This window comes from Cryptotermes secundus, unplaced genomic scaffold, assembly GCF_002891405.2.
Source record: "Cryptotermes secundus unplaced genomic scaffold, Csec_1.0 scaffold5110, whole genome shotgun sequence".
NCBI lineage: Eukaryota > Metazoa > Arthropoda > Insecta > Blattodea > Kalotermitidae > Cryptotermes > Cryptotermes secundus.
In genome coordinates, this window is record NW_019719426.1 from 27,941 (window position 1) to 41,242 (window position 13,302).

Here is a 13,302-nt window from a genome sequence, read left to right on the forward strand (position 1 = left end):
GCGGCGAGCGTGGCGGGGTGATGTCTCGCCTGTTACGCGAGCGTTACGCCACCGCTGATGGGTGGGAAGGGAGCGCTGATTCACCAGCCGCGTCACTGCTGGTGTGGGGGGGGCTCGGTTTGCGCAACATGTCACACTGCTCCCTCCTGAAGGCTGTTCGTCCCGAATAGCCTAACGGTGCATGTGTTCTGTTTCATGAAGAATAGTGATTCAGCTTTTATTCTAATTATATCCCGTAATGGGATATACTAATTTTATTTCGACTGGATAAAACTTACATTTCTTTGGATGAAATTAATGAAAGGGACAGGGATTACTTAGATAAAACATGTGTATTTTTTTATTGCTAGTGCGATGGGACTAAGTCCCTTGTACTGCGGCCACTTCTGGCCTATTGTACCAGCCCCAGATGATAGGTGAGGGTGATTGTGGAGAAATTGGTGGAATGAAGACTGGCAGGGAAACCGAAGTATTCGGAGAAAACCCGCCCCAGCGCCACTTTGTCCTCCACAAATCCCACTTGACCAAACCCGAGATCGAACCCTGGCCGCCGCGGTGGGAAGTCAGCGACTAACCGCTTGAGCTATGGCGCGGACTAAAACGTGTAAGTGGCGTGCAATTTGTTTTGGAAGTACTTGTCATTCCAGCTGTGGATGGCGTTGGCTCAAACTCCGTGGGGTGGCTGTACTTGCGTCCATAGTACCCGAGGCGGCTTCTAAGCGTGAGGACACCCACATGTCAGCAACAACGCGCCCATTTTCACGGTTCTAGGCCGAAGATTAATTTATTTTAAATTAGTTTCCTTTCAAAATGCACACGCCTATACCATATTCTGCGTATGCTGTACTAGTTAGGTCACATACGATAAATTGATAACGATGGCTTTGAACTTCTAATATCATAATTCACATCAGATCGCCATCTTGAGATCTATGTGGAACATAAATTCTTACTGTGGGACCTCGACTTCGAATCACGTCTTAGCAGGGACACTGTGGGCCATTTCAACGACGTGCTTAAACACACACAGGTTTACATGGATGACTCACTCATCTCTTTTTGAGAACCGCTAGTTGTGCAGCTACTTAAGTACTTCCCAGCGTTTATGGAATCTGATGTTTCATTGCCGTGTTCACAAGAGCCCACTGGTCCCTATTCTGAGCCCGATCAATTACATAAGGGCTCATTACTGTGCTCACATATGGCCATTATGGCACTCTATTCTTATGCAAACACACCCAGTCCAAACCCTACCAAATTATTTACTTAAAATGTGTCCTAATAGTATCTTTCCATCTGCACATAGGTCTCCCAAGTAGTCTGCTCCTCTCAGCATTTCTGTCAAAAACTTTGTATGCATTTCTCACTCTTGAATGTGTGCTACATGACCTACCCACATCACTCTACTTGAGTTGATCACTCTCCTACATAATATACCAAAATGTTATAATGTCCACACCCACAGGAAGAAACTTCCCACATGGATTATGAAAACAAACACAAGCTTGTCAAAACATATTTACTTTCTTTGGCTAAGAGAACTGACACATGACAATAAAATTCTAGTCTGTGCACATGAGCACAAAACACTCACCATGCTTTCTTTTACAGCATGAAATGTTTCTTCAGCTCTTTGTAACAGTTTTGACAGTCTTGTTGCAAGAGAAGGCAGAAACTTTTGTAACCTTGGAACTTGTTTATCATATATATTTTCTGGGTTCACTGACATTCACTTACAACAACACTAGTGACATATAATGTCTTGGTTCTAGTAAGTGTACCAGTAAATAACTGAACAGTTCCCCAAATCTGTAAGAAATTTTGCTGCTACAGAATTTCTCTGAAACACCATTCAGTTTATGCACTATCTAATTTCATCTATATTACAACTGCATAAAGGAAAAGGGAAAATGCACATGACAAGTAACATTCAAGACACTACAACTGTCCAGAGACACTTCAGAAAAAGCTCTTCTAAATCCAATCAGCAGCATAGTGAAACTGTTTCATTTGCACAGTCAGACAGATGGAGATCAGAAAGCAATTGCCATCTCTGAATATCCCCTTCTTCTGCTGCATCTGACACTTCCTCAGCTTTCATATTCATGGCCTGATCTCCATCATGACATCCTGGGTATGTCTCACTGTATGGACCCAATAAAACTTCCTTGGAATTTGAATAGCTCTGTAAAACCATCATATTTTTATCAGTCATGGCCGCAGAACACCATACATGAAACAATATATGTTGTCCTTGCTTTGGCTGTCTTTTATTACATCCAAACCACAGCAGCTGTTCTCTAGAGATTTCAAAAAAGTCAGAGAGCATTAAGTTCAAAGTGCAAGGACCTTCTTGACAAATAGTAGTCACTGCAGCAGTACAGAAAATACGTACTTTTAATGTACTCAAAACTGCACAATGAGGAACTTCATAACTTGACACTTTACCAAGCATAATTCGAATGATCAAAGTAAAGAGGGTAAGATTGGCAGGGCATACAGCCAGCATGGGGGAAAAGACGAATGCATATAGGATCATGGGAAAGCCACAAAGAAAGTGACAATTAAGAAGACCTAGACACAGGTTAAAGGATATTAAAATGGATCCTAAACAGATATAGGTAAAGGAAGTATGGACCGGATTGATCTGTCTCAGGATAGCTACTTCTGGCCAGCTCATGTGAATACAGTAACGAACTCTCATGTTTCATAAAATGTTGGGAAATTCTTCAATGACTTAGTGATTGGTGCCTCTCAAGAACAGCTCATTCATGGAGTTAGTTTTGGCTTCTAAGGGCTCCTTAATGTGTTGACACAGGCCCCAACTTGGCTCTGTATCCTGAGGGAAACACACCCAGTCCAAGCCCTCTGAAATTATTTCTTTAAAATCTGTCTTAGTAGTATCTTCCATCTACACACGGGTCTCCCAAATAGTCTGCTTCTCTCAGCATTTCTGTCAAAAACTTTGTATACATTTCTCACACTTGAATGTGTGCTATATGACCCACCCACATCACTATATTGAATTGAATTGAATTTATTTACATTCTATAAATCCTAAGTAGGTTAGTACCTTTGGATACAGAACAAGTCAAAAGGTTACATACATAAGTACAGGCAATTTTAGCTTAAAAATTAATATAACTTAATTTTACATCATTCTCTATTTACATTGAAGTATTCATCTAAAGAGTAGAAGGAATGAGCATGTAGATAATTCTTTAACTCTGATTTAAACTTTTTAGTATCATTGCCCAAGTTTTTAATACTTTGTGGCAGATTGTTGAACACTTTTATGCCAGTAAAGTAGACTCCTTTTTGATATACTGATAAAGTTGATGAGGGTAGGTGGAAGTTATATTTTTGTCTAGTATTCATGTTATAGACATCAGAATTTAATTTGAATTTATCTTTGTTGTAAACAACAAATAGGAGAAGCGATAATATGTATTGCGATTGAAGCGGTAGAATTTTTAATTTCTTAAATAATTCTCTACATGAATCTCTACTTCTACATCCTGTAATGATTCTTATTATATTCTTTTGTATTTTAAAAATTATTACACTATGTGAAGAGTTCCCCCAAAATATTAATCCATAGTTCATAATAGAATGAAAGTAGGCATGGTAAACCATCTTCAATGTTTCCTGTGATCAACTTGAGTTGATCACTCTCCTACACAATACACCAAAATGTTATAATGTCTACACCCATAGGATGAAACTCCCCACATGGATTATGAAAACAAACATAAGCTTGTCACAACATGTTTAGGTTCTTTGGCTAAGAGTACTGACACTTGACAAAAAATTCCTCTCAGAATTACTGGGCTTTTGGACTTTTTTCCATTGTCCAGTATTCTAGAGTCTAGAAAACATGACATTTTTGAAACTGGATCTGTTTCTATCCTCAGGTGAGGGGAGGGGGGGAAGACACCTAGTCAGTTGGGTCCCTTAGAGAGAGAAACCTCGAGGTGTCTCCTCCCACTCATCTGAGGATGGAAACAGATCCACTTTCTGGAAACTTGTTTTCTAGTCTGTAAAATACCAAAGGATTGAAAAAGTCCAAAAACCCAGTAACCCATCATCAGAACCATTTAGAAAAAAATTCTTGTCTGCACACAAGCACAAGACACTCACCATGCTTTCTTTCACAGCAGAGTATGTTACTTCAGCTCTCTGCAGCAAAATTCTTAGTGCACTTGTTGCAAGAGAATGCATAAACTTTTATAACCTTGTAAAACTTGTTTATCATGTATGATATTTTGTGGGGCAGAGTGAAATTAACATGTGAGAACCCAAGTGACAATGTCTTGGTTCTAATAAGCGTACACAGTAATGAACTGTGAATAGTTCCCCAAATCTGTAAGGATTTCTCTTGCACTAGAATTTATCTCAAACATTCTTCATTTTACACAGTATTTAATTTAATCTATATTTCATCTATTTAAAAAGTAAATGGGTATGGCACATCACAAGCAACATTCAACAAACTTCCACTGTCTATATGCACTTAAGAAAAAGCTCCTGAAAGTCCAGTTGGCAGGGCAGTGAAACTGTTCCATTTGCACAGACAAAGATGGAGATCAGAAACACAGTCAGTCAGTCAGACAGACGGAGATCAGAAAGACAGACAGTCAGACAGATGGAGATCAGAAAGACAGACAGTCAAGACAGATGGAGATCAGAAAGACAATTGGCATTTCTGTGTGCTATCTTCCGAATAGTGGACAAACAAAAACATACAGCTCACCTCAGGTTCAGCCTTTATTTCCTGAACTGCTATTCGCAGAGGATCCTCTTCCTCTGCTGCAACTGAGACTCCCTCAATTTTAACATTCACGGTCTCATTTGCATGATGTGATGCTGTGTACATCTCACCATGTGGACCCACTAGTACGTTCTCTAAATTTGCATAGTTCTGTAAAACCATCATATGGTAGCATGTAGACCTATTGCTAAGTGATGACTCAGTAAACACCTGATGCTAGGCGACAGATTCCAGACAAGCAACAACTGAACTACAACAATGAGGAGCCGTGTTCTCCATGCAGCCCATGCCGAGAGGTTATAAGTGGAACAAAATTTAGAGCATAGTCAGTTGTACGATAATCACCTGGTGGTAATGACATTTTTAAGGTCTGTTGCCAGAAAATGACTAGTCAATACACAGAAGACTTTGTGTGCGCTGCAGATATAGTGATCTTCAGTATGTAAAACAGTGAGGCTGTTGCATTTACTTGTAGTTACAAGTTGTTTGAATCTGTTCAATAAATCCAATCACCAATCCAAGGCTAATGTAGTCACTCAGACACATGACAATATCTTTATCAGTCATGGCTGTACATCATCATACACAAAACACTGTATGCTCTCCTTGCTGTAGCTGTTTTTCATTACATCTAACCCATAATAGAAGTTCTGTAAACATTTCTTCCCTACAGCATTCAAAACCCAGTCCAAACCCTCCAAAATTATTTCTTTAAAATCCTCATGCACAAATGTCTACCAAGTGGTCTCTTTTCTCAGGTCTTCTGTCACAGTAATTGTATGCACTTCTCATTCTCACATATGTGCTATATGACCTACCCATATCACTCTCCTAGATAATATTCCAAATTGTTATTATGTGAACATCCATGTATAAAAACTACTTAGATGTATTATGAAAATTAAAACAAGGTTGCCATAAAATTCTGTATTTCAGCATCCTGTTGCAATTGTTTCTTAAGTTGTTAGTTCCTTAGGCCACGAAAACTGACAGATGATGATGATAAAAACTTTATTCTTTGCACTCACTCATGGAGCTGAACCCTTCTTGAGAAGTTACCAACTGTGCAGCTACTCAAGAATTTCCCAGCATTTTATGAAACTTTAAGGTTCGTTAATGTGTTCACAAGAGTCCTCCACTGGTCCTTATCCTGAGCCAGATGAATCCATACCATCCCATTCTATTTCTCTAAGATCCATTTTAATGTTGTCCACCCACCTACATCTTGGTCTTCCCAGTGGCATCCTTCCTTCTGGCTTTCCCACCTATATCCTACATGCATTCCTCCTCTTCTCCATCTCATTGCTCATTCTAATTATACTTGGAGTAAGGTAAAACTCTTTGCACACAAGCACAAAACACTCACCATGCCTTCTCTCACAGCAGGAAATATTTCTTCAGCTCTCTGTGCCACAATTCTTGGCATTCCTGTTGCAAGAGAATGCAAAATCTTTCATAACTTTGTACCCGCAGCTAATTGGGATAAGTTGCCCAAGCCTAGAAAGAGTAAACCTGATCTACAGATTTATAACGTGTTGCTTCAAAATGATATTCACTATGCATCTGGATATCCTGCAACTTCAACCACTTCACCATAAGCCATCAGTTCTCATTACTTCCTTTATTAGTCGGGCTGATACGTGTAACAGGTGAGAGAGAAGAGACTGTACAAATGTGCAACCTAACACAAACATCTCACTCAGAACACTGAAAAGTTTAGAATCCCAGGAAGAACTTAATATCAGGAACCCCAGCGGTATTCTCTTCTAACATTCTGTCATATGTTCTATAAATCTACTTTATTTCAAGTGATCATAATAATTCATTAAAAAATACTCAATTTACATAATTCAAACAACAATTACACATCCACCACGACAATCACCTCCAACTTGACACTGTACTTTGTTCGCAGATTAGTACAACCGTTATCCACTGGGAAGCAGCACCAGATCGCATCAGATGGCAGGATGTACACTGTTAAGCATTTTTTGTGTCTATAGTTTTTTTCGAAACTAAAGAACAAAAGTATCTAGGCCAGGTTACGGACATCCAGTAAGGGTATAGTGTGCATAATTGACTAAGTAGGTTCATTACGAAGGGTGAATAATATGAAAGGTGTACAGGTTAATTGTGTTATATGTGAAGAAAGATCTCTGTATTCATAACCAAAATCTGGTGGAGACATGCAACAGAACACAAAAAGGTGTGTTATACCCACCCCCGAAATTCCATGACACATTTTTGGGGTCGTACTATAATGTGATAAGTTAATAGGATATTGCCTGAGGTAGATGATAGATTGGTTGTATTCTACATGAAGTATAAAATACGTGTATATTTAGTTGGTTGAGGCACTATGCTACAAGTCGGAAGGTCGCGGGTTCAAGTCCCAATGAGGTCATTGGATTTTTATCAGTTGACCTAACCCTTCCAGCCGCACTATGGCCCTGTGGTCAACTCAGCCTCTAACAGAAATGAGTACCATGAATTAATTAAATAATTTTCCTGGGGAGTAAAGTGCGGCCGGCATGTAAGGCTGACAACCTTACCGCCATCTTTGAGCCGATTTTCTGGATAATGTGGGACCCTCAACGTCTCACAACCCTATGGGCCTCCACGGCCTGTTACAGGGATAGCTTTACTTTAGTTACTCATATCAAGAATCTTAAAAGGACAGCTGTTATCTAGTAGCAATCGTCCATGAATAGTTCCCAACATAATGAGGGTTATAATGTAATTAACTTAGGTAAAGAGAATTCAGTGGGTCTCTTGTTTAGAATGATCATGAAAATTACTTCATGATATAAGATACTTGCTGCAGAAACGAGTATCCCATTACTTCAGAACGTGATTACTATACCATGTCATGGAAAGAATAATTTTTACACTAGGGATTACCGGGTTTCATAGGGCCATAATACGATGAGCATAATGTTTCAGAAACTGTAGGAAGAACTAACCTCCCTCACTGGACATCCTGTGTTCGGTTCGGGTTTCGCTGCTGGCAAAGGCCAGTAGCAGTTTACCCAAATGTTCCCCACCCTCTCACCTGAGGTTGGAAACATCTGGTTCCCGAAACGTGCTCTTCGGGATACTGGAGGATGGATGGAGTCCAAATACCCAGTAATCTGTAGTGTTATACACCATTGTCACAACTCTTTAGAATCTAGTCATTTTTACAATTTGATTTGGTACTGATGATGTGAGTATTCTTAGCTGCAGAAGAATAATGTTGGTCAAGTAGAGTCCCTGTTATGGATGGGACGGTTGTGCTACATATAAGAAAATCATGCTGTGAGTTATGGGCAGAACTCTAATGATCTCTTGTGTCAAGAAATCCCACACCAAAAGAGAAATTATAATTTTATTACTATAAGGGAACAGCAGGGTGCAAGCAAACTAAAGGCATGAATTAACAGCAGTACAAAGCCCTATTGTATTCTAAAGGATGTATTACTGGAGACAGTGCACACAAATCTTGCTCACTTTTCAATACTGTCTTCTTCCTTCTGTGTGATTATATTTCACCCAGCACTGGAATCCTATCAGACTATTCTGTGTAATGTTAACACCTGTTACAACCAGGCCCCTTCAGAATTGAATGATTTTTTTGTGAGATTGTAGTCCCAGTGAAGGTAAGTAATGTAAATTTTGTTGAGTTCAATTGTTCGGTTGTTAAATTTATTTACGTTCCATAAATCCAGATACAGCTAGACACCAGAGGATATGGAACATGTCAAATACAATTGTGTTAATAATAATTATGGTGTCTTATGTCACTAATGCTTTGTGCTGTAACTCATTTAATGAAAGTGGACATGTTAATGTTAGAAACAACTTAAGAAACAGGAGCTGATTGTCTAGAAAACATCTCACAACCCTATGGGCCTTCACGGCCTGTTACAGGGATACCTCTACTACTTACTTTACTACTTGGATGACTGAACAACTTCCTCAGTTAAATAATCATAAAGTGCATGATATGTGTTGCAAGAGGATATCAAAAGTGTATGCATTAGGTAAAACGATGAGAAGTTAACCAAGATCACTGCAGTGACATTCTTAAATGAAAGTTTGTGATGGATTGGTGAGTCACTCATCAGGATGAGAAGACTAGGCAAGGATAAGTACCCTACACGCAGAATGAATGGAATTGAACATACTGTGAAAGTGAAAATTCTTAACATTCCTGAAAATGTCAAACCAGGTACTCTTTATTGTCTGATGCCAAGGTTTAAAAGCAGATAAAGGAAAAATCTGAAGATTTAGCAACTTCAAATGGTGACGATTTTAACTATTCTCTCTAACAGTTGCAGTATTTGGAAAGTTTTCCCAGGTACTTCTAGGTATACAATTAAGAGAGCAAAGGAGCTTTAACAAGCAACAACAGAGGCAGTTTGTCTTTATGTAGTCCCAAACCAGCCAAAATTTCAAATGAAGCTACTGTTGAAGTTGTAAAAAAGTTTCTATTGCTGTGGCAAAGTGAATCAAGTGATGCCTGCTAAAAAAGACTGCATATCTGTGTGAATGGTGATTAAATATATGTGAACAGAAATGACTTATGAAATATGAAAGAGAAGAGTTCATTGAATGAGGTTATTTCTACTTTGTTCACTGCAGCACAGCAAGCTGCATACCTCACAGAACTGGAATGTAATCTACAAACAGGTGAATTTGTGGTTTTATGTGACTTTGCTGAAAATTATCCTTTCATTTTGCAAGACAATGTGCACAAGACACCATCCATCCATTTGTAATTTATTTCAAGATATAAGGTACTTTCAATACAGAGCATGAAAATATAGTGATATCAGATTGTTTGTAGTACAGTTCCATTTTGGTGTGTAATTCAGTGGCATCTAATGAAGTTTGTTGAAAACATATTTGAATTTTTGCTGAAAAGAAATTGCTAAATACTACATTCCACAGTGAAGGCTTCAGAGTTCCAACAAAGTGACACTTCTTTGCAGTAACCATACCAAGCAATGTATGACTGTCCTCAATCCAGTTCATGGAACCTTAGTTTTGATTTTGTGACAGAAAGTGAATACAAAGAAGGCAATCGGTTATCAAGTTGATTTGCAACAGCTGAAGCCGTATATGGAACTGAACAGCTCTATGCATTTATGCCAGTTACAAAAGGTAAACACAAATGTATTTGTTTCTCCTAACTCTACAGAGAATCATGTGATTAGCATGCTAAACGGTATGATTGAATTGAAAGACATTACAGGGTTTGTGACATGTATATGTGATATTCTCTGGTGGCTTACATGTGTAATATCAGTCACTGAGGAATCAAATGATATGAAAATAGGTTTTCTTTATCCTCATGGACCCTCTTGCATCATACATATATCCAGCTTTGCCTCATATTCTCTGGCTTCCTCAGTCAGCAATTATATCAAACGTTAGTACTAACGCTGAAGCAGTACCTACACTTAAACCAGTGAAGGGGCAGTTAACAGTATAGTAGAGCTGAAATTTAATTTTGTGAAACAGAAAATTGTAATGTAGAAAGGAAATGTTGTCCGTTCTTCACTGTGGATTACATTTAGCATTTCTGATTGCATATTTTGCAGGCATAAGGTGTATCATCGAGGCCACTTGGAAGGCAATAAATATGTATTCTCCAGCAACAACAGTGATGAAGATGGTGACAGTGGTGGAGAGGAACATCCCCTCAAAGTGTATAAACAAGAGACATTTTTGGAGAAAGAAGTTCAGCTAGGAGACACATTGCAGACACTTGCACTTCAGTTTAATTGCCCTGTTAGTATTTGTTAGTGGCAGAATGTTCCTGACATGAGCATGGCTGTATACAGTCTTATACACTTTCTTACTTGAATTCTGCATTTGTATTTCAAGAAGCTAACAAATGAAATTGAGGCTTGGAGAGGCAGAGTAGTTCAGCATGGAGTAAATACAGTACATATTTTAATACAACGTAGAAAGTGATACTTTTATGCCACATTCATAGAACAAATTCTAGATTGCATCATAGTTTTGCAGGGGACGTGGGTAAGGTAAAGGTAACGTTGCCTCTGTGCATAATTAAACACCATGCCATTAAGATGTATGGGGGATAGAAATTTCAGTGGAGATACTCTGACAAGTTGGCGCGAGAGAACAGTGTGTGCTTAAGACAGCTGCAGATAGAGGAGCAATATGTAGCCCAATCAGAACACTATGCATTAAAACCAGTGTCATCTGAAACAGATTAATAGATCTAAATTTAAATGCCTATTATGAAACATTAAGATCATCAGCTTCAAGGATTATATCCAGTGGCCTAAGATCTCCTTTAGTCAATCAATATTTTTATATTTCTTGCAGAATTTCACTTTTCCTTGTGGACCATAATACAAAACTCTTTTAAGGTAAAGTTTTCCCTGTGCTTAAGTAGGCAGTATGCCATGAAGACATGGGGAGTAGAGGTATAGCTCCACCATTCTTGAATGGTCAGCTTCATGCTCCTGCTGCTTTACTCCTGGGGAAAGAACCCATGGTACTCATTGGATAGGAGGTTGGGGCCCACAGCTGGTCTGGATGATGTGGAGAAGAGAAAATTCTTGACCTTATTGGGACTCAAACTCTGACTCCTTGGTCGCCAAGTCCATAGCCATTTGCTATACCGACTGTAATACAGGATATTTTTTTTAATTCGCTTAGTGGGGGGTGGAGTCCAGCTGGGTCCACTGATTGGTCTATTGTACCTGCCCTGGGTGATTATGATAATGGAGAACTTGGTGGAACGAAGATTGGCAGGGGAAATGGCAGTACTCTGAAAAAACCTGCCCCAGCGCCACTTGACCAGACCCTGGGCCACCGCGGTGGGAAGCCAGCGACTAACCGCTTGAGCTATGGCGCGGCCATACTACAGGATAAGATTTACTCTTTGTAATTCCTTTTGGACCCCATCACTCCTCTTTTGCCCTCTGAAAGTAAAAGATAAAGTTGTCTCTGTGCTTAGTTAAGTACTGTGCCATGAAGACATATGGGGGAGTGGCGTTACAGCTCCACTTTTCTTGGTCTCTGTGCCAGCTAGATGGAGCTGAGTGGTCAGCTACATGCCACTGTAACTTTATCCCCCCCTGGGAGAGCCCCCAGTACCCATTGGATCAGAGGCTGAGTGGACCCCAAAGTCTGTCTTAGATGCTGTGGAGAAGAGAGAAATCTTTCACTGCTGGGAATCGAACCTGGGCCATCCAGCCCATAACCTGTTGCTTTACTAACTGACAAATCCCAACTCCTGGCCTCTAAAAGTAAACATGCTAAGTATAGATACAGCCAAAATTGGTCACCTCCAAGAGTATGTTTAAGATATGCATTTTATACTGGGATGAAGACGGAAGTGCTTTGTAGACACGTAGACTGGTTGAGGTGGAGGAAGTGGGATGTATAAGGACATGATTTCCTGGTTTGCTTCTGCTATCTTGCATACAGTCACAATCTGTCACGAAGATAAGACTAATACTAACATCGCATGCTACAGGCGAGCACTGCATCAGTGGCTGCTGCATCTGCTCATCTAGTGACAGGTATGTCATGTGACTGAAATGAGTGTGAATTCGTGATAAGGTGGAAGATTTCAATACACTGAATAGGAAGCAATTTAGGTCATGTAGCAAATGAGGGAAATGAGCAATGCATACAAATTTGGTAGGAAGATCACTTCAGAGATGTACTCGTATGTGTAGATGGGAAAATAATATTAAAAGGGAATGTAATGAAATTAAATGTAAGAATGTGGGCTTAATTTAATTGGCTCCTGGTAGGGTACAGTAAAAACTGTCAATTTATAGGAAATTGATCTTTCCTAATTATCTGTATTTACAACAGCAAAATACTGTTGCTTATTAAAATGAACAGTGGTCTACATAATGTGTGTATTTACGTAAAACAATTTCTTTTGTACAATTTCAATAATGTCCTTTTCCTCCAGTTTTTGTATGGCCATTTATTGTTTCATGTTTACGAAATTTGGTTTTGTGTTCCAGTGATTATGTTATAGTTATTAATACCTCTATTAATATCTGATTGTAATAATGTGCATTATATATATGTAAGATTTCAGGCTTTCATGGCAGATAGTGGTTATTTGAGATGTTAGACCATGTAATATTATAGGCAGATACCACTGTTTGGAGGGACTTTTTCTGAAGATGGAAGGAACAGGTTCCTCCAAAATTTCAGTATCCATCTGTAGTACTACATGGTTCACAACCCAGAAGACCCCAGTCTGAATGCATGGTTATTTCCTTTTTAACTGTAGCCATTATCTTAACATTTTTGTGGCAGTTGCGTTTACCATGGTTGGTTCAAATTCCTCTCCTATCCAATACAGTACTACTATGTCTGGCTATGTCATCAAATTCATCTGTCTGGAAAGTTTGCACACCGCATATCAGTCTACAACACATGCCTCAGAAATTAATGTGTGTCCATAGTCTTGTATAGCACCCAGTGCATGAACTGGAGACATATTTTGTTTCCTGGCTGCAACTCTTGTACTGGTTGTACATGGA

At 39.2% G+C, this 13,302-nt stretch overlaps 1 protein-coding gene across 1 annotated transcript; it reads right to left on the reverse strand.

The window, feature by feature from the left end:
• Positions 1-1,229: 1,229 nt before the first annotated feature.
• LOC111866687 lies at positions 1,230-6,672 on the reverse strand. The gene is made up of 3 exons (XM_023855876.2): positions 6,138-6,672; positions 4,754-4,921; positions 1,230-2,185 (listed from the first exon to the last, which is right to left on the reverse strand). Exons 1-3 carry the CDS (start codon positions 6,195-6,197, stop codon positions 1,985-1,987), a joined length of 429 nt encoding a protein of 142 aa, XP_023711644.1. The 5' UTR covers positions 6,198-6,672; the 3' UTR covers positions 1,230-1,984.
• Positions 6,673-13,302: the final 6,630 nt, after the last annotated feature.

Bases quoted from the DNA above. Each gene is read 5' to 3' on its own strand.
- LOC111866687 (XM_023855876.2), bottom strand. From the start codon at position 6,197: ATGCCAAGAATTGTGGCACAGAGAGCTGAAGAAATATTTCCTGCTGTG. The intron at 4,922-6,137 runs GTGAGTGTTTTG...ATGGTTTTACAG, and splicing joins CTGCTGTGAGAGAAGGCATG to AACTATGCAAATTTAGAGAA. The intron at 2,186-4,753 runs GTGAGCTGTATG...ATGGTTTTACAG, and splicing joins AAATAAAGGCTGAACCTGAG to AGCTATTCAAATTCCAAGGA.